This window comes from Coturnix japonica, chromosome 8, assembly GCF_054131305.1.
Source record: "Coturnix japonica strain WE chromosome 8, WE-NBRP24, whole genome shotgun sequence".
Classification (NCBI taxonomy): domain Eukaryota; kingdom Metazoa; phylum Chordata; class Aves; order Galliformes; family Phasianidae; genus Coturnix; species Coturnix japonica.
The window spans coordinates 23,111,686-23,136,477 of NC_140670.1; the positions used below are offsets into that span (position 1 = coordinate 23,111,686).

Genomic DNA, 24,792 nt, shown 5'->3' on the forward strand with positions numbered 1-24,792 from the left:
CCTTCACTGAGCCTACAACAGAGAAAGGCCACCGTCACAGATGTTAAAAAAGGTGGTTTACAGTGTTACCGTGCTAAAGCACTGCTGTGCTTAAATGGCTCCTTACAGACCCAGCAAGTTTGCTCAACTCCTATCACAGCCCAAGGGAAACAGACTTGAGCAACAGCTTAGTAATACCTGCCTGAGTGGTGGGAACTTTACTATACCCTTCCTTTTCCCACAGCGTTGCAGTGACTCTTACACTGGGATGGATGTTACTTGTTCTCTTGTGCTGCTGCCTTGATCTGAGTTCAGTTGGCAGAGGGACTGCACGCAGTGGGAGTCACTGTTGCCTCTACAGTATCAAATACAAGGCACAGCTTTGCACCGAAGGCAGCTGCTTTGTAAGTTGTAACAGGCTGTTATGTTGGTCTCTTTGAGTTTCCTGAAGTCCTTGCATAATTAATGAACAGTTCTAATGTTATTCAGAGGGTTTATGTTCGTAAATGTGTGTGGATGGGTATGGTTTCTTCAGTGCCTGAATCAAATTCATTCAGGTTTGTTAGCAACCTGGCTAGCAAATTGTTAGCACATTCCTTTCCTGTTATGCTATAGCGTAAGAAAGTCATCTCTCACAGGAGCAGCGTGGCATCTCCCCATTTTTGCTGCAGGACTTGGCCTGTCTCAGAGCAGCATTTGTTTCCCCTGGGAACTATGCAGCAGCAGGAGAGAAAGCAGATCCTACTCCAAGATTGCAAGTATCCATCACCTAAGCCAAAAGAAAACATCTATTAAATACCACCTGCAGAAAGCCTGATAAGGTAGTAATTAGCAATTCTGACCACACGTGTGCACACGTATACATACACAACACACGTTAAACAATACAAATCGCTAAAGGTTAAGGAGCTGTGATTTACATTCATCTAAATTTTCCTGGGCTACAACAGACAAGCAATGCACCCAGAGAAAAGATTTGAACACTTTTCAAAAAGAAAGACTCACATCTTGTAGCAGAAATGCTGTCACAGCTTGAAGAACTGATTGGGTGCTGGTGGGAGGGCAAAGTCAACCCAGGGGACTGCAGGTGCAAGCAACAGGTGCAAGTAATTCCCCTTAGTGACTGGAAGGGGTGGAACCAGGATCTGACCCTTCCCAGACCTCATTTAAGGGAGGGTGTTTTGCTAGAGATCCTTGTGTACTCGAGGCCTTTCTTGGGTAATCAGCTTCCCCCCCCTCCCCCCCCCTTTTGTTTCTGTGTCTAAGGTTGATGTATTGAGTGTATCCTTCCTTGCTGTAGCCTGGGACTTGACTTTTCTGCTGTTGTTGCTGTGCTTTCCATTGCATTACAGTATTGTGTATCTCAACAGATGATGTTACATGTTCATCATCCCATTCAGGATCCCCTTTCTGTTTCTAAGGTGATGTAAGATGATGGTAGCATTAGGTGTGTAAATAGGAAAGTCAAACCAAGGTGTATTAATTTGACTTTTTTTTTTTTTTTAAATGCAACTCAGCAGTTTGGAAGAGACTGGAAAGTTGGGATCACATCTCTTGACAACTCCAGCTCCAGTACGTGATTCATTGTTTGAATATTGTTGCACCACAGAGGACTGAAGATCATTATCTTGCTGAAGGTAGTAATTTATTTGATAATGAGCCAAGCTCCACTAGCGTTACTCAGATGTTGGGTAGGACCTGAAGCTGTAAGCTGTGGAGTAGCAGCACTGCAGCACACTGGGATGTAGCCTGTGGCTCTGTCACATGGATGCTACTGCAGCAGAAATTAGATGTGATAATGCTATTTCTGCAGCAGGCTCTAAGATCTTATCAGCAGGTGTAGAACAAGAGTAAGGTTTGCGTTTAGTGTTAAACTGTAGATAATTTTTCTGCTGGCTTTTGGACATGCTGAAGCAGTATAATTCCTCTGTCTTCTTTCTGTTAGTATTTCTAATCTGTTAAAAACAAATGCCATTTCTTCAAACTGTTGCAAGAATAAAAAGGAAGTTCTTGCAAGGCCTGCAAAGAGAGAATAGGGATATGACAAAGAGTTGTGGATATGGAAATGATGAAACAGTACAGTGTCTAACTGTCACTTTCACAAGGAGCAAAGGACACTGAGTTACCTGCAGGGAGCACACACAGGGATTCACATTTTTACAGGTGAAGCAGAAGAGAGATTCATGCTTGAATGATGCCTGCTATGGCCGTATCTTTTATACTGCACGTGACTGTAAGCTTGTGGGAGACTGCATCAGGATGGGATTCTAGGAGACACAGCATTTTTTGAAGGCGCAGCTTGGTGTGCCCCAGCAGAGCAGAAGCAGCCCAAGGAGAGAAAGGACCAGGGAATTCCCTTTTACCTGGGAATGTTTCACAGCTCCCAGCTACCATGCAAGGAAAGGCACAGGGAGGTGGGGATCACTCTCTCGCAGCTTGCCAGATGGTGTCCTTATCTTACACGTGACCTTATAAACACCTTAAATCTCTGCAACTCCTGTAGTCTCTCTTAAGTATTATGAGAGGAGGGTTTTTATAGACTCTTCCTCCCAGAGGACTCAGGTCTCAAGTGGTGGGAGATTACAGATAAGTTTTCAGTTAGGGGAAGATTTGGAGATTGGGAATTAAAAGATTGAATAATGAAATATGAGTGAGGGGTACAGGACTCAAAGATAAGGGGTGTGAATTCTGCTTCTGGAACAGAAAGGCTGGAACACTATGCTGGAAAGCATAGTGGGAGGAGCTGATTCTGCTAATAAGCACATAATGAATCTAGATATGTTTCAAATTATTTTCTTAAATGAAAACAAATGATCATGCATGATCATGAACCAAAGTAGCACTCTGCTTTTCTCTAAGGCTTGGGGAGGTCTGCTGGGTTTGGCTCTGAGAAGGTAATTTCTAGTAGGTGTGACAGTCCATCATAATCCTTGTTGTAGAACTGAGAGGAAGACCTGGGGCTGGAAACTGTTCTTCAGTTTCAGATGGTGCTGGTGAAGGGCGAGTTCAGCATGGATCCAAGATTATTGACCTAATTTCTGTTGCTTTCTATCATTCTAATCCATTTTATTTTATAATGTAGAGCATGTAATTGCACATTATACACAGCACATTTGTCAGCTTCAGCTCATCTCAGAGCTAACCAAACTCTTTATTAGGGGTTTGTCTATTAAAATGTGTCCACGATTTAACTTTTTAGGAAAATGATAATGAGGTATGGTATGTTTCTGCCTCTTGGGATTGTTGGCTCAACTCCAGTGCCAAACATGATCAAGGGTTGCTGCTATTTGTGATTTGCTGCATGATCTTTATGAGCAAAGTAGAGCGCCTCAATCCAATTTATTGGAACAAGTGTTCACACTACAGAACTAGCATGTAATTTAGAAATAACAAGAGAAGATTTCAGAAAGAGCAAAGTAAAAAATCAACTGGATGATTAACTAATCAAGGACTTCTTAGCGTCTCTCTGTGACTGGAGAAACCATAGCATGTTTTTGTACCTTCTTATCCCTTTTAATTCTGCCAAACTGATTTAACTCTGAGAAGACAAACTGGATTTTAGGGTACATCCCAGGCAGACCATCAGCCCACTGACAGCATCTGCAGTATCACTGCTGCTGGAGACCATGAGATTGCAATTGATTTTTCATTTTTCCAGAGAAATCACAATACTTGCATGCAAAGAAACTATATAGATAAAGTTTTTAATATATATAAAACTAATATTTTAAGTACTCTAAGCAACTGGTTAGACAAATTTTTCTTTCCTTACTGTTGAATTCCCACTCTTTCATTTTACCCAGATAATATAACAAAGGCTTATTCATGGGTGAGATCCAAGCTTTTCATACACTTTCACCCCACCATTATGTCTGCGTGTGATAATTGTTATTCAGAACGCGTTTCTGAAACAGAACATGTCCGGGCTGAAAATAGCTGCTGTTAGGGGCAGTTCCGCAGAGCACTGTGGTGGTGCAGTGCCACCCAGTGATTGTCTGTCTTACTACAGGATGGTGCAAAAGGAAATGCGTTTCCTACCCTACTGTCTGATTTTCCTATATTATTACTTTACATCCAGAGTTATAATCTTGAATCCAAAAGGTTCATCTTGCACTGTCCAGGAGACGTGTGCTGTCCTGGCCCCCGCCCCAAATTGCTTACATCCTCCTGGATGATATGATGAGATTTTACTCTAGTTATTTATATCTCTGCAGCAGACCGTAAATTCTTACATTCAGTAAGTGATGGCTTATCATTTTCATGCCACTATGGTTTAAAGCATGCATTAAATTAACTGCCTGAGGGTTGTGGCCTCAAATAAATCAGTAAGCAAGTATTTAAACCATTAGTAATCCTTTATGTTCCCACAGAAACATGTGCTGCTAATGCAGGCTCTATGTGGCTGAATCTGCTTTTTATCAAAATATACTGATGTCTTCTGAACAAATTCAGGTATTCAAGGAACTTCATAACAATCCTTTGAATGAACTGAAGCTTCCAGAGTTCATCTTGTCTCTGCTGCTAGTGAAACTACGATTTTATTGTAGTGTAGTAGTACTGTACTACATTAAATAAATTATTATAGTATAGTAGGAGATTATTTCTCCTGTGGCAGTGATTTTTTTTTTTTAGGTCTTGCTAGCAGAAAGGTTTTCATAGAGCTCAGAACATCGGCTTATTCTACAAGCAAGAGTTAAAGTCATCCCTCTTGAAGAGTTTCATCCTGCTTAGAGCTTTACTGTATTACATGAGTATATAATTCATAGCTATGACAGTCACAGCACTCTTGCAGGATGGCAGCTGTGGTCATTTACATCTTACCAAGAAATATAAAGCATGGGGGATGCTGAGCAGCTGGTCTTAAGCTATAGGAGGCTATGGTCACAAACCTAGATATCCTCAAATGTCTGTCCTGTTCCTTGATCATGAACCTGTTGTGTTTTGCAGGATTTTTGCAGAACAAATCTTTAGTGAATACTGACATTTTGTCCCAGATTTATCCTCTGTTTGCATGTAAATCTGTTCAGTGTTTTTAACTCATGATGGTTGTCCTATTAAAAACAGGCTTCAATGCAAACTATCACAGACTTCTGATGTGATCACCCTGTTATGTCTGCAGAGCTGCTATATATGCAGCCACTGTGGGGATGAACTTGTCAAACTGGAATGAATTTAGCTCAAGGGACACTTGTCATGAAGACCAGCCTATAACGTTACCATCAGTGAGTCTCTCAGTGCACAAATCACCATGGCTTTGCAAAACATAAGGCCTTGACCATGCCTCAGTATTTGGCTGTAACTTTTGGATGCTGTTACCTGTAAGTGCGCACATAACCCTAAAATGGAAAGGTGAGTGTGTTAGTTTGTAAGTTTCCATTCTTGTTTTTTGTTTTTATCCCTCAATAACAAAAGGTATCAGAAATACCCAGCTTGTACACTTTTATACTGTATGAACTCTTTAACTTTTCCTTCAGCAAAATTTCCTAAGAAAGCAACAACAGGGGAAAAAAAGTCTTCTGGTACTTCTCCAAATCCTGGAATCAAGGAATTATCACTATCATCTTCCTGGTGCTTTTGTTATGTAGAAAGCATTACCACAGAGGAAAATGAAGATAAAGAAGAGTGGAAAACCAAGAAGAGGTACTTTATTGATTTATTATGAGAAGTGTGCTCTGATACGACTGGAACTCTTTCAGCAAATAGAATGTTTTGTAATTAAGTGATACGTATACAGAATACATTATGAAATGTGCATTATTCTCCATCCTTAATGGTTGCATCAGACCATTTCAAAGCCTCCCTTTGAAATTACGCATTTTTTTTTTGCCATGCAATCAGTAAAATGAAGTGCTGCAATTCAGGCTTCATTAAACCAGGCGGAATTTTCTGTTGTTGCTATTAGCTTGATGTGGAACTTAAAGGTCGGACGTGGTGTCCATTCTGCTGGGGATGTGTGCATGGAATGTGATGCTCCTTGTCCTAAAAGCTATCAGGTTGCAGAATTTGTGATTTTTCCCCCCCTGTACTGTATGGGGTACCCTTTGTCATGTACCCTACTTGTGTGCCAAATCACTAATGTCCTTGAGGGGGACAAGGGTATGGCGCTTGGGTAGTGCCTAATGGGAGAGGGGCACGGCCTGTGCTCCCACAAACCCTGCTTAACTTCTCTCTGCCGAACCTCTGCGAGGAGATGGGGGGGCAGAATCCCTCCCCCGGCGGCCATGACGGCCCGCCCGCCGCCGTTGCTACGAGACGGCCCAGCCTCGGCTCCAGCCCCGGGCAGGGCGCTCCCAGCCTGGTCCCCCCCGGCAACATGGAGGAGGTGAGACCCCCGCCTGGCTTTGGGATGGTCGAGCTCTGTAGCACCAAACAAAACAAATACTTGCTCTTGGATTTATTTACCATTTTGTTTTGAAAATGTTCAGCTTTCTGTTTGGAAGGACAGTTTGGCAGGACAGCTGAACAGTGTAGGGAACTGGGAAGAATCGAGGCTAAAAAGCTGGCTTGCCTGAATAGCAAGTGGGTTATTTAAACACAGTCGCAATGGTGTTTTCTAGACCCATCTTTCATATATCTAGGGTACTCAATTACAGGAGCTGTGAGTGTTAAAGCATGTTACTTCAGTAAAATTAAGGGAGATCTATTTGAAGAACAGGCTGAAATGTGCCTATTACATAGCAGCGAGAGAACTGTAATTACAGAAACTTTTGACTGGATTTCTTAGATATTACATGCTCTGTATATTGCTTCTTCATATTTTGAGGTCAGAAGCTGAATGTTTGGTTCCTCCCATTAACTGATTATCTCATTTCATTCAGGAAAAGTCTGCAAAGTTGAATCTAGAAGAAAGTGCTTTTGAAGCACTGGAAAAAGACTTCCAAGAAGTCATCAATCTTCTTAAGGGAGATAACACTCTGGAAAAATTTCGAACGGAATATGAGAAGCTCTATGCTGTTTTGAAGAAGTCACATGAAAATGAGAAGAGACTCATGGAAAAATGCAGGCAGCTGAACGCTGAACTTGTGGTCAACTCCTCTAAAGTAGCTGCTCTCACAAAGCTTTCGAAGGATGATCGGGGGACTATATCATCAATGAAGGCGGTAAAGTTTTGAATAGAACTAAGTATGGCGTGAAATTGTTAATGAGAAACTTGGTAATAAAACTATCTATAGGAACACTTTATTTTGTATAGAGATCTAAATGAGGGACCAAAAGTAGAGCTAACATCTCCAGCTCCTCAACCTCTGCTTTGCTGCTATTTGCTTTATTTCCTTGGCCTGGTATTTTTACTCAACTCAGTCAAATTCTGTATTTATTTGCATAGGTCTAGAATTAAGCTGACCTCATTGGCTTTCTATTACTCAATAGTACAAGTACTTCCATATCTGTAAAACAGCATATCTATGTTTCCAACTTGTACAGTTTTTGGAACTCAAATCATTATTATTATTTTCAAAGTGCTGCTTGGATGTTAATTGTTGGCAGAATATGGAAAATCCACTTACATGCTGAAATATGGATTGTGGATGCTTCGTGTTGTTTCTGACAAGGAATCCTATATTGTGCTTCAGTGTCGCTTCACCAATTTACTCTAATGTGTTCTTTGTTATTATTGATTTGAATGCAGTCAAGGTGCTTGACTTGCTAAGGGATAATCAATGTTTTTAGTCTTCTACTGAGGTTTGACTGCCATGAACCTAAATCTGCCAAATGATCAGAAAACAGTATTTTGAGCTTTTTTTCCCTCCTGGTTGTTTAAAAGCTTAAGTTGTGGTACCTAGATTGGTGTTAATGTAACACTTAGTTGAGACACCTACGTGCCTTGCAATAAAGTGTTATTTCTTGAGAATAGGAGAGGCTGCATTTGCTGTTAAATGCTTCAAAATAGTGATTAAAGTTCTTTATAGACTTCTTTTGCTACAGCAAAATAAATTCAGTGTAACAATAGGACATATTCCATTAGCACTGTAGAAATAGAAGTTATTTAACATGAATTTTCTTATGCGTAGAATTATGAAGAAAATAAACACTCAGAATAATTCAACTAACAGTGCTGTCATCCTGTGGCTGCAGCTTGCTCGCCTGTGGCACTGCTCAGAACACCCTCAGGAGGGGGGAAAACCTCATATGAAATCTTACTTTCGCTGCTGCTAATGAAAATCTGGTAGGTGGCAGTCAGGAATTGCAATGGTCCTTAACACTTTCTATTATGTGGCTGCAGAAGTAAAGATAGCCCTTCAAAATGTTCCCAAGCTGAGGCAATATCATCTTGGTAACGTCATAAAACTGAAGGGTGAAAGAGTAGGGAAGAAATGAGAGCCTTTGCAATGTCAACAGATGATTTGGAGTGAAGGCAAGTTATGCCTTTACAATATCACCTACTATTGGAGCAGCTAAGTGATTTTTGTAGCGAAAAGGCTGCTTGACAATATTGATCATATTAGAAACAATGTGCAAAACACAACATGTGACATTTAAATTCCAGTTGTGTGCTATGGACCATGTAAACAGCACAAATACTTTTCAGTTTACATGTGAGAACTAGACTTTCTCTTAAATGTTCAAGAATTATTTGGATGCATTTAAGATATCCCACAAAATAATGTGAATTTGACTGGCTTTATCCTTCAAATAGAAGAATAACATGAAACATGAAGGTCCGCTACAGCTGTAGTATCTTACTGCAGTTTTAGTAACACTCAAAAAAAATCTTCCATGTGTGCTTAATGCTGGTGTTGAGGGAGGTTCAAGTGCTCAAATAGCAAACATGATGTTCTGCATCACTGAGTTAGACAAATAATCTGTTCCAGTGTTTTGTTATTTACAAGTGATAAGAGAATCCCAGTGGGGCTGCTTCTGTAAGAATGGTATATCTGCTTCAAATTAAGGCCCTCAATCTTGGTGACTTGATGGGTCATCAGGGTAACAGGTTCATAGGTTTGCTTTTGTGGGTTGTTAGTTTGTATACAAATAAAGGTTTCAGCTGGGCTGCAGAGGCAGAAATTTTCTCTATGTGGAGTCTGGTTGTAATCTGTAGGATTTGTTTTGGGTCAGGGGTTAACTGCACAGATCAATTGCTGGTAGGGCCCAGGTCAATAATAATCAATAGCTGTTACTGTCTGTTGGCAGTTTAGTGCTTTGTTTTGTAGTTTTAATAAACTGGACATAATAGTCTGCTGTTTATTGTCATGTCAGAGAAAATAAGGGCTGAGCTGAACTCTGGGGAAGTACAATTCTCTCTTTCACTATTAGGGAAACTGATCTGTAGGGCTGCACTGGAAGAACACCAGAATGGGAATTTATAGGAGCTTGTACTGCTCTGCTCTGAGTTACCAAGTTTTCAGTTTTCAAGGATATCAACCCAGTGTACTAAGAAAGCATTTCATCAGTTCTCAGATCACTGATGTGATCTTTGGGTCTATTTATGAAAAATAAAATAAAACAGTCACATTTTATGAATTCTGCTTTGCATTTTCCAGAGTACTTATTCTAAATGCAAACATCTGGCTTTCTTCCATACAACAAACTGCGTGTACCTACATTTGTACTGCAATTACTCAGTGATTCTGATGCATTCTGCCTTCTTTCAGTTCCCCTCTCCACTGAGTAATAATGTGATTCTTTTTTTCCAATTGAAGCATCCACCTTCAGAAATTTCCTCCTCTCTAATATTGAATTTTAAAGAAGAGATTATTCAAAGTAAAATAAACCATGGAGGGAAATCATCCTAATAGAGGCCAGTTTTGCTGGAGTCTGTAACTTTTTTTAATTAAGGTTTTGCCTTTTAATGATGCCGCCCTCTGTACATGCTAACCCTATTGATAAAAGTTGTTTCCGTATACATGAAGAGTAAGATACAGTTCGAGAAGCTCAGCACTGGGTTTCCTGCAATCACAGCCCATCTGAATGGCCTCTCTGACTTTAGGTGATCCCTTCTGTGGACTCTTACCAAAACAAAGTGCAGTTATGAACCTCAGGGCTCACTCATGCCATTAAGACCTCTCAAAGGGCTTATTGGTATTATTCACCAGTTCTGTCCCCCCAGAACTCCAGTCATAATGATTTAATTACCCAATTTTAATTGCACTTTAATCAACTAGTGGGATGCTTTGATTTTAGTAATCAGCTTTAATCTTATTATTTTCCATTTGCACTTTTCTAGAGAAACATTGATTGTCTCTTATTCGTCGCCACATCTGAAACTGTATCTGCAGCTATATTTTATGTTGTTTTTTGTTTGTGCTAGGCAAGATGATGTACAGAGTCTTTATACCATTATTTTAGCCTAAAATGCATTTATTTAAGTTTCATAATTTAATGTATTTATGCAAGAGAATAATGAGTGCAAAATTTATCACCTATTAGATTACATCGAATAGTTTATGGGTGATCATGGCTGCATCTAAATGGAAATTAGAACTCTAAATGTGTGAAACAAAAGTTGACTTCAGTATTTAAAACCGTTCTAAATATGCTTGATATGTAACCAAAAGGCATTTTTCAAATTAGATTTTGAACTAAAGTAATTTACTAAGCGATGAAAATATGGTTTGTTGCTTGTAATCTACAGAATTTCAGAACGAGTAATTCTTTATTATTAGTCTGGAAATTAAGAAAAACTATAGGACAAACATTTCTGATCTTTATGCTCTGTCTGGGTTCTCTGGTTTCTCAAATTTGGATGTGCCAAACTAATTGAACAGCTAACATGAAAATGTGTTCTCCCTCTAGCTTGAAGAGGCTACAGATGTTGTACTCTGTATTTGGTTTTCAGCACACTCTGGTAGTCTGCTACTTCTGCTGCTTTGTTGACTTGAAGTTTTTAATTGATGCCATGGACCGCTCAGCACTATGTTTATTCAATTTGAAAGAGCTCTATCCATTAACTGTATACAGTAAGATAGCTTGTCATTATTTCTAACTTAATGTTAAATAGGTTTATTTTTAGAACCAGAGATGTTAATTCAGATAAGGAATTGCTATTAAATATGTATATAAATTATTAATCATCATATACACACACACACACATATATAAATTATTAATCATCAAGTTGTCGTAAAGTGGTTTGGGTTGGAAGGGGCCTTAAAGTTAAACTAGTTCCAGTCCCATTGCTGTGGGCATGGTTGCCAGCCATTAGATCAGACTGAGCAGGAGCCCATCAGGCCTGGCCCTGAACACCTCCAGAGATGAGGCAACCAATATCTCCTACTATTATTTGTGGAGGTATTTTATTTTATTAATTTTTTTTCACTGGTTCATTTTCATACAATACAAATTAGAAATTGAAATTTGTTGTTCCCTTTTAACCCAATTTCTGTAAATGTTTTCTGTTTTATTTTTCAAGGAGATTGAAAAAGCCTGGAAAATGGTGGATGCAGCCTTTGAAAAGGAACAGAAAGCAAAGGAAACAATTAATTCACTACAGGAGGAAATAGCACGCCTGTCTAGTTCAGTGGAGCAGGGATCTGGACTGTCTTCCAGTCAGGAGTACAAGTAAATTTTCCCCTAAAAGAGCAAGTGCCTGATCTGATGTTTTATTATGCTACACCTTGTTTAGCCACTTATACTCTAGAAGGTCTCTAGAAATCAGAGTCAGAGATCTTTTCTCTATTTTACTTTTCTCACGTGTGCACATCTATTTGTCCATGTGTTTATGCAGTGAACAAGTACAGAGTCATTCTGTTAGTGAGTTCATTTAGCATTGAATTAAGCTGAGAAAACAAAAAGCAGTATTGTGCACTTTCTCAGTTATAGGCCCAGTGCTTTATCAAACAAGCATTTCAATATACTGTGTCTTTCAGAGTGGGATTCTGTCAAGAATCAGGTCTCAGGTGGAGCCTATAGCTGCTACAACAGACAAATAATGTTGATTCTGAGGACCTGTTGATTTTTTGAATGCCCTCCAAAAGCTCTCTTTATAGTCAGGTCACCAGGTTGCTCTTATGCTTTAACATTAACTACAAACTCAAAGGTGAGACAGAGTATATCAGCCCATAGGACCTGTGTGCTTTCTGCTGAGACTGTTGATGGCTGAATAAGCTAATTCTGAATTGCTATATTCACACCATGCAAAGGTTTTTGTATTACGTGTTTTGGATATGTATGGGGCATTCTCATTTTTGGATGTTTCCAACTCTTCTAAATGTGAGGATGGGATAAAACAAGAGAGGGATTTGTTGGACCGGTGTTGATGGTGAATCTTAAATGATTGTGCAATAAGTAAAGCCTATAATTTAATAGGTCAAAAGATTCTTAATCCAAGAAGAGTTTAAAATAAAATAAACTTTTAAGCTACTTTTTCTCACTGAAGTTCTTGTTCTGTTGTAGGAGGAAGAACAGGAAGGGCCTCTGCCACTGCTTAACCATTGTTTCCTTACTTCCAGTATCAGTGATTTGATAAAATACAAAGAAGAGATAACAAAGGAGCGAGACGAACTCTTGTCAGAAGTCGTGGAGTTACGTCAAAGTCTGGCTCAAGCCACAGAGCAGCAGCAGGATGCAGAGAGGGCAAAGAATGAGGCAGATGAAGCCATTATGCAGGTCTGTACAGCTCACCAGGTGACGACTTTAGTCTCTGTCCTAAACGATTCTCCACTTCTGCAATTGATCTACATTGACTAATATTACTGCCTATTCTTTCACATGTAGAACATTTTCAGGAATGCTCAGAGAAGAATATGTTGTGAATTTTTGTACTTTTCTCTATTTCTTGACTATGTCTTCAGAAAAATGTATTGTCACGTAGCAGCTACTTCCACAGCTCCACAGTAACCTGACTTAAGCCAGAGTTCCTCTGCCAGTGTCACGGTTATCCTTCATACTGGTGATTCTTCTTTGGTTTGTTTGTTTCTTTTCTGCACTGTAAATCCTTGTGCTTGAGCTTAACTAATTGTTTGCTTCACTGGTGTGTGAACAGAGCAGTCACATTCTACCTCTGCTCTACTGTCTGCTCTTTAAATTAGGCTTTCAGTTTCTCTGAACATCTAAGTAGACAGGCCTCTTTACTGAGCAGTCTATATAGCTTTCTTTAAATGCATATAGCAGCTAGTGATACAGAGAATAGAGGATCAATAGGATACCCACTGGATGGAGTGAAAGTAGATCAGAAAACTGTTGCATCAACAGAAATACAACAATGAAGAATAAAGGAATGCAAAGAAAAACGTAAATAGGGAATGGAGCAAGATAGAAGAACACTTAAAGAATGAAGAAGGAAGCAGCCTTTAGTTTGCAGGTTATATTACTCACAAATAGGAAAGGGTCAATGAGCCTGTGTTCCTTACACAATATTTGTTTATGTTTCTAAAGCATTTAATTGGGAATGTAATACAAGAGAATGTAAATATTCATTTTTCTGTCAGCATTGCAGGTATGTGAGAAAAGTGAAGCTCCCATCAAATCTTACTGAATCTTGCCAACTTTAATCTTCTGATAGCTACTTCATCTTTTAGTTTCCAGGATTGTTACAGTGCATAGATCCACCTTCTGTTCTCCTGAAACAAAATTACTTTCCATTTCAGACTGCTTAAATAACAATATTTTTTTGAAAAGCCCATTGAAGAATCTGGCAGTTCTGGCAACTTCTCATCTGTGGACTGATGGGGAGAAGAATCATTATGTGAAGAGCATATTTCAACTGCTGTTCCCTGTCTGAACTGGGTTTTTCCATGTGGATCAACCTCCTATAGATATTCTCTGGTGATTCTGCTCCATCATATTTCTGAGGACAGGGAGAGAGCAGAAGTCACAAGAAAGTTATCAAATGAGAGAGAGAATTTCTTTCAAAATTTCTGCTGAGGAATTTTGAGAGCAGAAATATTGAAAGTAATTGTGAATATCTGCTTGGACACCTCTGTCTTTTCTCTATTAGTATAAGTGTTTCTGCTGGTGGGATAGAAAAAAAGGTAAAAATTCTTGCAATATAACATTAAGTCCAAGTTGGCTTTAACCCTGCCTTCAGAAAGTACCACTTTACAAATAACTTGTAACAGAAAGTACATTTGTACCACTGCATCTCCAGAAGAATGCTCTGTGTGTCTGAACTCTATCAAACCTTCCTGCATGGATGAGCTGACCAGTGCTTAACAAATTCTCGTGATCAATAAATAGGTTACCAAATACAGGCTTTTTAGTCTGGTCATCAGATAACATAGTTACTTATGAGATCTGTGTAGCAGAATGGTCTGTGTGGTAGAATAGAAGCCATTGTTCTTAACATTAAGCATGAGAGGCCTTTTATTCCTAAATAAAATGCAATGTAACTTAAATGTTTGTTTTCTTTATTATTACAGCTTCAGCAAGAAATCCAACTGCGTAACAATGAGATATCACGAGAAGCTCGGAAAAAAGAAAAAATGGACAAGGAGCTGAAAAATCTTCAAGCTGAAATAGCTAATAAGCAGACTGAGATCAAGAATTTACAGCAACGTATACAGAAGAACAAAGAAGAACAACAGAAACTGGAACAAAATCTAAAAGAGCAGAAGGTGGGGTGTTGGAATGCTTTTCATCTGGTCTAAAGCTAGAGTCATTTCAAAGTAAGAAGAAATCTGATTTTCATGGAGGGAGATTATTTTAAGTCAATAAATTTTATTACATATTTATTTTTATGTAGTTTTAAAAACTTAATAAATATTTGAAGACAGATGACAAATTTCAGATAAAAATCAGCAATGAAGCACAATGATATAATTAGAGATCATCTCATCCTGAAAAGATGATTGTGAATGAGACAAAGTCTGTGAAGCGTGGATGAACTAATGATAGTAACAGGAGATTGCCAAGTTGGACTTCTGGTGTATATTGCCAGTTTTGCCACTGATTGAGTGTAGTGGTGTGGGTGAAGCCATTTTAAGTCTGTTCCCTTTTTCTTCTGTGTCACAATAATTTTCACCTACCTCTCAAGCTTGTGAAAGTGTTTCTGTCAAAGGGCAGGGAATTGTCTTCGTAAACCTTTTTGATTGATATTCCCCTTTCTGTTTCCAAAAACTTTATCTGGAAATGTACTAACACAGTGTTCTGGAAGCGTTTGAATTTTCAGGTTTTCATTCAATTTCCCCTGGCTTAGAGAAACTCTCAGAGAAGCAATTTCAGTAAATGGCAGGAGAGATCTCATCACTGTATAACAGTCCTACCTCAAGGGAAACTTTCTTGGGAGTTGTCTTTATCTAGGAAATTTATGGCTTTTATAGCTTTATCTTCCCTTTGGGTCCCTGAATTGGTGAGGGTAGAAGCATGTGAATTTTTTTTTTTTCAACATACCTTTTTTTAAAGTATTTTTACTAAGAGTATAAGGAGAACATGATTACTTCTCAGAATACACTTCCCTGTTTGTCTGAATTTCTCCTCCTTGCAAGAATGATAGTGAGTTGCTCAAGAAGTGTGTGCAGAGACAAGAGCAACAAAGCTGATGAAATAATGAGAAAACAAGTGCTATGGGAAGCAGCTGAGGAAAATAGGGTTGTTTATTTCTGAGGTAAGGATGCTGAGGGGAGACCTCATCACTCTCTACAACTGTTAAAGAGGAGATTGCACTAAGGAGGTTGACATCTTTTCTCAGGTGACAAGTGGCAGGATGCAGAGAAGCATATTCAAGCTTTGCGTGGAAAGGTTTAGGCTGGACACTAGGAATAATTTATCCATGGAGAATCAGGTCAAGTGGAACAGGCTGTCCAGGGAAGTGGTAGAGTCCCCTCACTAGCAGTATTTAAGAGAGATGTGAAAGCAGCAATAAGGGATGTAGTTGAGAGGTGAATTTGGTGTTTCATGTTGGTGGTTGGACTTGATGATCTCGATCTTTTCCAATCTAAATTACTTTATGACTGCAGGTATCACTGAGTAGTTTATGAGAGCAACTTCGTGATCTGCCTAGACATACTGCTTTTATTCAGGATGTCTGCAATTGCTGGTTTTGTGGTATTCTTTGTTTTCCTTTCTATAGCTCCTTTTGTGCTTATTTTAGGAGCTTTGAATTATCCAAAGTGTTCTGGAAACTGGTAGCTCCCATGAAGTTCTGTGTCTAGGCTAATTAACAAGGCTGCTGCGCTGTTTTGATTGCCTGTCACAGCTTGAAGTTGTCTGTGGAATCACTGCATTGTACTTCACTTAAAAAAAAAATAAAAAAATCTGTTCGAATATAGGCTACTCTTGAGTTAGAGATCTGTAAGAGGAGGTGACTGAACTACTGCCACACAATAAGGTTATTTTTTATCTACTGAATTGTAGTTGTCTATGACGCCTGCTCTTTCTCTGCTCAGATTTATAGTTTAATATTATTGCTTGAATGACAGTAAAGTTGGTTTGGTACAGCAGCTGTAGGCTTCACCCTACCAGTGCCCAAGTCTGAACAAAGAATACCCAGAAACAGCGTAATTCTGACACTCATAACATAAGAAGCTGTTTTTATGTTGTCTTTTCTTTCACATTCATGTGGAAGAGTGGTATTCTGTTCCTCTTTTAATTTTTTTTAAGAGAATAGTACGTATTGACTTCATCGGTTTACTGCACATTAACGCTTGAAGTGTGAAATGTGATGGTCATTCTTTCCTCACTTATGGAGTAATGATTGCTAGAGGAAGTCTCATCAACCAGAAAAAAACCACTGGTGGATCCAGTACTGATTTATGTGTACCCCATACAAACCATGTAACTGCTGTTCTGAGCTTTTGACTGAAGACAAATTAGAGAAGAAAGTGGTTGGGTCCTGGTTTCAGCGAATCATGTACCCAGATAAATGCTATTGGCATATTAATGTAGAACTTGCTCACTAAGAGACAGAGCTACTTTTCCCTCCACTGATTGAAGTCATTTGAATCTCATACTGATTTTCTGTAATTATATGTAGCAAGTGACTGTGCTGCACAATGCTTGCCAAATGCCTAATATGAATTAAAATATTTATCTACCACCTGAGAGAGACCTGCTAAGCTTCCAGGAAAAATGACACTGGTTGTGTTATTCATTAGAAATGATCATTTCCCCTAGTCAATATGAACATTTCTCATATTCCACATTAGTAGTTTCATCAGCAATGAGGAGTGGATTTTAAGCAGACAACAATCTGCAGCAGCTTTTATCTCCTGGGGAGATGGAATGTTCTGTCTTCATGTATATGTAGATATTGTAATCAGATTAAAAAGAACTAATAGAATTGTTCCTTAATCTAACAGATGTTGAATGAAAAAACTGGTAAGGAACTTGAGCAATTTCAGATGAGAAATACTAAGCTTATGCAAGAGAGTGAGCAGCACAGCGTGATGTTTCAAGGAGTAATGCAGGATCTTCACAAAAAGACAGCAGAACTGAAAGTAAGTACCAAAAGATGTGTGCATCCTATCACTGATGTACCTTGTTCAGAAAGTAATGTCTCCTATTTATTTCCATGGAAGCTACAACAGATACAAAGATCACAGTAACACAATTTGATATAGCAAATTGTCAGCTACAGAATGATATTTTTCAGTGTAGTCAAAAGCTTGCATGCCCCTCTTGTAAATGTCTGTACCAGTGGAGATGACTCACTGTCACCACTACTGAGATGTACCACCCACTATCTTACTGTTTTCACATCTACTGTTTGATTTCCATAAACCTTCAGCAAGCACTGATGAGTGTCACTGGGTCCCATTCTTTTCCACATGGTGGAATTCAGTGACACACCTTTGCTTCATCTGCACTTTCGTGTCAGACCCACTTTTTTCAGACTGCCCTTCTGCTGCCATCTGTAACATGGCAGCAAAATGTAATGGAATACTGGTGGGAAGGTTCAGCCTCTATTGCCATACAACCAACATCTGCTTCTGATGTCATGGGCCAACACAGTAAAATAGGAGGCATTGCTTTAAGAGCAGTCCTTGTATATCTCTCTGACTGTAGTCATGCCACCTGGAACTTTACATTGTTAAAAAGTTGTTTCCACTCAGAAGCAGATGAGATTCAAAAGAGGAAAGATTAGATGATTCCTGCATGTGATTTTTGGGCTATGTTGAGAGCATTTGTGGGGTAGGGTAATGTCTATGTATTAGATGATATTACTTTGTCTACCATACCTTGCATTTCGTATTGTCACTAGGGTCAAAATATTGAACGTAGGAACACTAAGCGCCTCTAATATGGTGTTGAGCAACCTGAACTTGTGTGCCCTGGTGGCGCAGTGGTAGAAGTGCCGCTTGCAACACCGGAGGCCCAGGTTTGAATCCCCCTGTGGCGCAAGTGGTAAGAGTGCCGCTCTGCTACACAGGAGGCTCGAATCCTGGGGGGTTCGACTTGATGATCTCTAAGGTCCCTTCCAACCCACATGAGACTGTGATACTGTGTGTGTGAACTCTGAAAGAATTCATAATTCTCTTGATTGTCTGGAAGAACTGAGAAGGTTCATATCCTGCCATGAGACACTCACCAACCAGGATTCATCATCTTACATGATGAATATCTGAGGTTCTGTATGGAACACAGTCTGTAGTGGCTGTAAAAACTTAACAGTGAAATTGTATGGAGAAATTGTATTTAATTCTTAGAAGAAAACAGACAGATTTTTGTTATGGTAATTGGTTTTCATTCCTGGTGACTGGTTCCTTAATTTTTGTGCAGCAGTGTTTTGATTATTTTCTCTTCTGATTGTACAGCAAATGAGGTAAACTCTACATTTTGTTTTTCTCTAAAAGCCATGGATTTTAGAAAGAATGGGGGTATCAAATACCTGCCATACCATTGAACCTCACTAGAGATCTTACTCTTCACAATCACTGCCTTTAATACTTCAAGGGAAATCAGAGCTGCCCATATTTAGTCTGCAAGATTGTGTAGTACTGCTTGAGGTTTGTGTCTCGGGATTTTCTTGTGGATTATCTTCAGCCTTAAAGCATGAGATCTGATGATTGTTTTCCTTCCCTTCAAATAGTGGGTTTTTTTGTTTTTTGTTTTTTTGTTTTTTGTTTGTTTGTTTGTTTGTTTATATTGTTCAATTAGTTAATCTTCTTCTAGGTGACCCACAGCACTTAAACCTTTGCTTGCTGGGACACTGGATTTCGTGGAACAAGTATGTACCGAGTACAGAAATAGATTTATTTTCTATGGATGCTCTCATTCTCCCTCCTTGTTGCTTTCTATAGGTCAAAAACAATGAACTGTCTCAAGTGCGACTTGAAATTTCAAAGTTGAACAAATTAAGTGTTGCTCTCCAGAGTAAGCTACGTGCTGCAGAAGAAAAGAAAGTTGCTGCAGGACATGAGAGAGAGACCCTAAAAAGTCATATATCTAGTCTAGAGAGAGGTATGTGTCAGAGATTACTGAAAACAGACATGGATAAGACAATGTTTTTCTTCTCTGTTTCTGCTGAAAAAGTTTGTGAGCAACCAGGTAAATTTATTTCTGGTATATCTGGGGCTTCAGTTCATCAGCAGATGTTCTAAAGCTGTACAGGTAGTGTCTTTTATTTGCTAGTAGATGTGCAGTGTTTTGAGAAAGATCTTTCAAACAGAAATTTTGGAAGAAAATACCTTGGGTTTAGTAAAATGTGTCTTTAAAGTGCAACAAAATTTCAGAGTGAAGTGTTTTGAAATAAACAAACACATTTTCAAAGTGATTTTTCAGATAAAATATTGAAGATGTTTTGACAACTTCGTAATAATACTTCACCAAAAACATTTGAGACAATGATACCTTTTTTTTTTTTTTCTTTTTATGGGAAAAAACAAGACCTTAGCTAGAAACCTGATCTGGTTCAAGTTGATACAATCATAGGTATGTCTTCCTGCTCTCCCTTGCTTCCAGCTTGTGTCCTGAAGAAACAGCATATATGAGATGTTAATGCCTCTACATGGCTGTGTTGATGCAAAATCACATCTGTCTTCTGTGCATCTCTGCAAGGGTAGAAAAGCTTTCCCACAAGCATTCTGCTTATACAGCTCAAGGCTGTGCTTGATACTAGAGAGAGGGTAATCAGGTATATAATATATTATATATATATTATATATATATATATATAATCAGAACAATACCAGAATGCCTGAGAGTGCCTACTGATGGCGTGTCCTCTTGCAATATTGGACATGTCTTAGTAATCCAGTGTACTGCATTTTCTGAGCCGTAGTGCAAGTTTGTAATTAATTTTAAAATGAAGTGAAAACATGTGCCCATTAGTTAATATACATGGATTTTTATTAGTATGTTTACCATGTTAATCTTAAGCCATGGCAAGTAGTTTTAGTTCCACTGAAGCCAATAGAATATCACTGCTTCAAAGGAGAACTGGATTTTACTTAAATGGATTAGATTGACTCAAAGTCCCTGTTTTTCAAAGTGCTTCAATTTTTGGATTCTCACTTTGAAATTTGTTAAAAGTGTCTGATTTTTAGTGCGCTCCTTAAGTTCTTAAAATCTGATTCTTTGTGGTATCTTGGTTTGAAGAACCAAATAATGAGTCCTTGTACCACATTTGTTATTGTACATGAGTTCTTCTAAATACTGAAATAGGTATCAGGTAAGGATGTTAATACTTAAGGGCTGTAAAATAGAGTCACAGGTAATTGAACTGTTCATGTAATGCTAAGGGTTTTTACTAAGTCGAGCAAGTTCTGTGTGTTTACTGCTGTTCAGTTTGAATCCATTTTTATACTCTTTCCTCTTTTTCTTTAGAGTTGGAGGCTGCCAAAAAGCAAGCAGAGATTGACAAGAAAGCTATAGATGGTCTTGTGAGAGAAAGGGACACGCTTGGTCAGGTGAGCTTGCATTTGTAATACTGAAACAAATTTTGTCACTTGAGAGTGTAATGTCTATAGTTTAAACTCTCACAGAGAGGCATAAATACTATAGGATAAATAATGAGTCAAACAGTCAGATCCTTAAGCAGGTGCTTGTACTTCTTCTGTAGTGTGTGCTGAAGTAGTACCAATACACATAAGCACATGAAATATTACTAAGCTTTAACATATAAACCATCATGGAGATAAACAAAAAAAGTGACTTTTTTTCATATTGTAAACCATTGTTTGATGTGCTTTTACACTCTGTAACATACCAAAGTTAGTATTAATCTAGGCACATTAATTCTGTGGTAGCAAAAGAACAAACCAAGATGTTGGTGCACCATGTAGCAGCTTGGCAGACTATGCTAATACTGATCTTTGCTTTTTCAGCCCATTTCTCTTACTAATCATTTTCCATAAGCCCAAAGTTTTTGTACTGCAAGATAGCATCTCATGTTATCATCATTCCTGAAGTGTAGTCTAGTAAATTCAATGCTAAAAGATTATTTTGGCTGAGATGCTTTTCTTGATATGGATTTACCATCTTGTGCCTTGACTCTAGCACAGATGAAGATTTCACAGATGGTAAATACTTGTTTTGAATTTGGGAAAGAAATTCTAAAGGAGGACTGGAAGGCAGATTTATTTTTTTTTAATTAATTAATTTATTTATTGTGTTATCTTGGGGTTTTCTATTTAATCCCTGTGTATAATTTCAAACCACGCTTGGTGAATTTGAAGTTGCTACTTAGTAAATGAGAAGGAATTTATTCTATTGGCTATTGGCATACTTTACAGTCTAAATGCCTTGAAGTTGGCAAGGCTTTTTCAGTCATTAATTATACTGCTTGTAAACAATCCTATCCCATTTTCTTTTTCTGTAATGCAGATATTAGTGTTTTACCTTCAAATCAGAATAAGTACTACTTGGCAACTCTATGAGAGATTGCCTTTTCTTTTTAAAATCAGATTTGAGGCTCAAGTATTTCAACTGAGCAAATTAGATACAAGATAATAGCATTAGGAAGTTCACAATCCACTTAGATAATGGCATTTATTTTATTTATTTTTTGCCAGTGTGGTGGCAGTGTTGCTTTTTTCAGCTCAAGAATCATTATTTTGTGGTTTCTCCTGCAGAACTTGAACAGGGCCACCAATGCCGTTCAGAAGCAGATAGATTTGGTGAAGCTCCACGAGCAGTCCAAGAAAAGCTTAGAAGACGAAATTCAAAATTATAAGATCGAAGCTCAGAAACAAAGGAAGATTATTTACCAGTTGGAGAAGGAGAGAGATTGTTTCATCAGTGAAGCCAGTGATCTCAAACAGAAGGTTGAACAGCTTTTTATGCAAGTTGTTCTTTGCTTTTTTAACTCTCAAAGCTGTAAAGATCATACATTTATCTCCCCATGTTCCAATTGGAGAGATCTCTGATAAATGGTCTTCAGGCAGTTTACGAAGATCTCTTCTTTGGAATGTGTGTTGCCCACTCCTGTGTTTCAAGTCTCTCTGGGGTAACCTCAGAAATGACTGCTTATTCTATGATAAGCTTGGGGTTATAGCCATGTAGTTCTGTTTATCAATTGTCTGGGAAGTGAAAGTAGACTGGGAGTTTGAACCAAAGCCTGTGGCTTGTCAAATCTCAATTTCACAACTGCAACTCTTGCTTGCAGTTGGAAATTACTCTTTGATTTTTCTGTTTTATCTGCAAATGATCTTATTTTGATACTACTGACATCCTCAAATTCTGTTGAGGCAAGCGAGATGACAGTGCATAACATCTTTGTTAGAGACTCAGCATCTTGTAAGATTAATGTCAGTGTGAGTAAAACATCTGATCGTGTTCAATCTCATCTACAAAATGGATTTTCCAGTACCAACTGCAGAGATACCCAGCATAGAATTTGTGCTGTATTGTACCCATTATTCTATATGGCTTCATTCCTGAAAGTATAGTCAGGAACATGGTTGTGACACATTCCATTAGCTGCTGAAGATCACACTGAAGGCCCTCCCCAAGAATATAATTGATTTATTGGGATTAGCTTTCAAGGTATTTAAACTCACAAGATACCTTTTCACTTTTAAAATTATCCTTTACAGCTAAATGTGATGAGTGGCTTTAAAATTGTTTTTTGGATGATACATGCTCTCTTCTCTGGGTTACCTTTTGTCATTACCTATGAATGATATACTGTGGAAGTGAGATATATCTTGATTGCAAAGTTACATTTTGCATCTTTTTCTCGTAGTGTCTTTCTAACAGAATAGATATGAATTAAGAATGTTGTAAACTATGGCCAGGGAGTAATGCATAACATTCAGAACTACAAGGCTTTTGCTTTCACTTTTGATTAAGATTACTCACAATATTTTGAAGGTTGAATTGAAAAATAGTTTTCTTTTTCCTGTCATTTTGGGTGCAAATTTTCCATCGCTTACAAGGCAGAGTAAATAGGTTATGACACTTGAGCTGTTTGTATAATGATGCCTGTATTGTGACTTCAAGTTTTCAAAGGGTTTTGATGCTTTGCTGGTTCAGTAAAGGGGCAATTCCTGATTCAACTTGCAGGTGAGATGCAGCAGGAAAATGTGTCAAAACATACATAATATAGGAGCCATTTCACCACTGATCAACACTCATATTTTACCACCAAGAGGTCTCTAAAAGATCATTCTTTACTCCTTCTGAACTGTGGAAGAGTTTGTAAAGAGCCAAACCCATCTAAGTCCAAAGAGTTTTTTGAAATCCTACAAAGGCTGACAGAGCCACACTCCCTCTAGAAGCTGCCTTGTTATTTACAGCAGGACTGAATTAGTAGTTGCAGAGCTGCTCTTTCAAAATCATGTTTTACTAGGTAGTAACTGATGAACAGAGTCAAAGTTACATCCACAGCAGTGAAATATTTTAATGGTGGGAATTCAAATTAGTCTTGCTCTTGTAATTATTGGCCTGGCTGACTGGTCATTTGTACCATTTTAAGCTAGCATTACTTGCTAAGGAGTGTTACTTCTCAGTTAACCAGTACAGATAAGAAAAAATCTGTTTATTTGCTCTTTGTTGTATAGATTGGGTTCCTTAGCAACATTAGTAAAATATTTCTATTTTGGCTTGAAATACCCAGATTATGAAATCTTGGTTTTCCAGTGGCAGATTTAAGCTGTTAGAAAGCAAGTAGTGAAGTAACTCTTTAAAGTTCATGTAAAGCATAGGCATCATTATTACAAGGGAGGGACTTCTTATAGTTACTAAACAAAGGTAAGCAAATAAGGATGGTACCAGAGCTGAGTTCTTGAGTAGGTTCACTGAGCTGAACAGGTAACCAACACCAAATGCATGAAATAAGCAAGTGAAAAATGAGAAGGTACAGAAGAAAAACTGTCAATTTTGAATTCTTTCTGCTTAGCTTAGATTTCTCATTACCAAATCTGAGAGGTGTGTTGTACAATCAGTTCATTCATAATTGAGGATACATGGCTGCTCTATCGAGAGACATTGCATGTATTTTTCTGAATTTAAAAGGGAGGGAGAGGAACTGTTTGAGTTTAGATACTCCTGAAAAAGCAGAGTCATCATCCTGACTATGAGCACCACACTAAAAAGCTTGGTCCATGAGCTTATTGCACTTAGACTGCATCAAAACCAAGCAAAAGGTTTACAGATGAAGTGACCTACTTTCAAACCTTGCTCCTGCCTATGGTCGCTGTGTTGCTAACTGAATGCATGCCTTATTGATTTCTGCTCCCTGCTATTACTATTGGCAGGTTGTTTTAACAGAAAGGGAAAAGGCAAGAGTGGGTTATAAGCAGAGACTATGTTTTTGTATTGCACTGTAAGCAGTTCCTAGGATCCTCTGTAGTCAGCTACAAATGTGCTAGAATTGTATTCCTGTGCCATAATAAAATTTTCTATATTTAGTAATCTCCGATCTTCAGAGTGGACTGTGATAGAATAATCAATTAATTAAGCTCCTGTCCTGTAGTTAGACCTCACAAGACTTAACTGCTAAGGAAGGGGCAACTTTGCCGACTGCAAACTTAGCAGTTATTGACTATCTGATGTAAACAA

The 24,792-nt window shown here is 38.3% G+C and overlaps 1 protein-coding gene across 4 annotated transcripts in view; it reads left to right on the forward strand.

Annotated features, from left to right (window-relative positions):
* Positions 1 to 6,055: 6,055 nt before the first annotated feature.
* The window catches only part of CFAP58 (cilia and flagella associated protein 58), a 53,413-nt gene continuing 34,676 nt past the window's right edge, over positions 6,056 to 24,792 (forward strand). For 3 of the 4 annotated variants that reach the window (XR_014948923.1, XR_014948924.1, XM_032445428.2), the window contains exons 1-9: positions 6,056 to 6,301; positions 6,798 to 7,079; positions 11,327 to 11,475; positions 12,366 to 12,522; positions 14,274 to 14,468; positions 17,151 to 17,288; positions 19,092 to 19,251; positions 20,617 to 20,699; positions 21,864 to 22,055. Coding sequence is in view for 2 of the 4 variants with exons in the window: in XM_032445428.2 (XP_032301319.2) it covers positions 6,170 to 6,301; positions 6,798 to 7,079; positions 11,327 to 11,475; positions 12,366 to 12,522; positions 14,274 to 14,468; positions 17,151 to 17,288; positions 19,092 to 19,251; positions 20,617 to 20,699; positions 21,864 to 22,055 (1,488 nt within the window). In the remaining 2 variants the exon portion in view is untranslated. Of the gene's footprint in view, positions 6,302 to 6,797; positions 7,080 to 8,052; positions 8,144 to 11,326; positions 11,476 to 12,365; positions 12,523 to 14,273; positions 14,469 to 17,150; positions 17,289 to 19,091; positions 19,252 to 20,616; positions 20,700 to 21,863; positions 22,056 to 24,792 lie in introns of those variants that run through there. The other variant, XM_032445430.2, reaches the window with a different exon arrangement.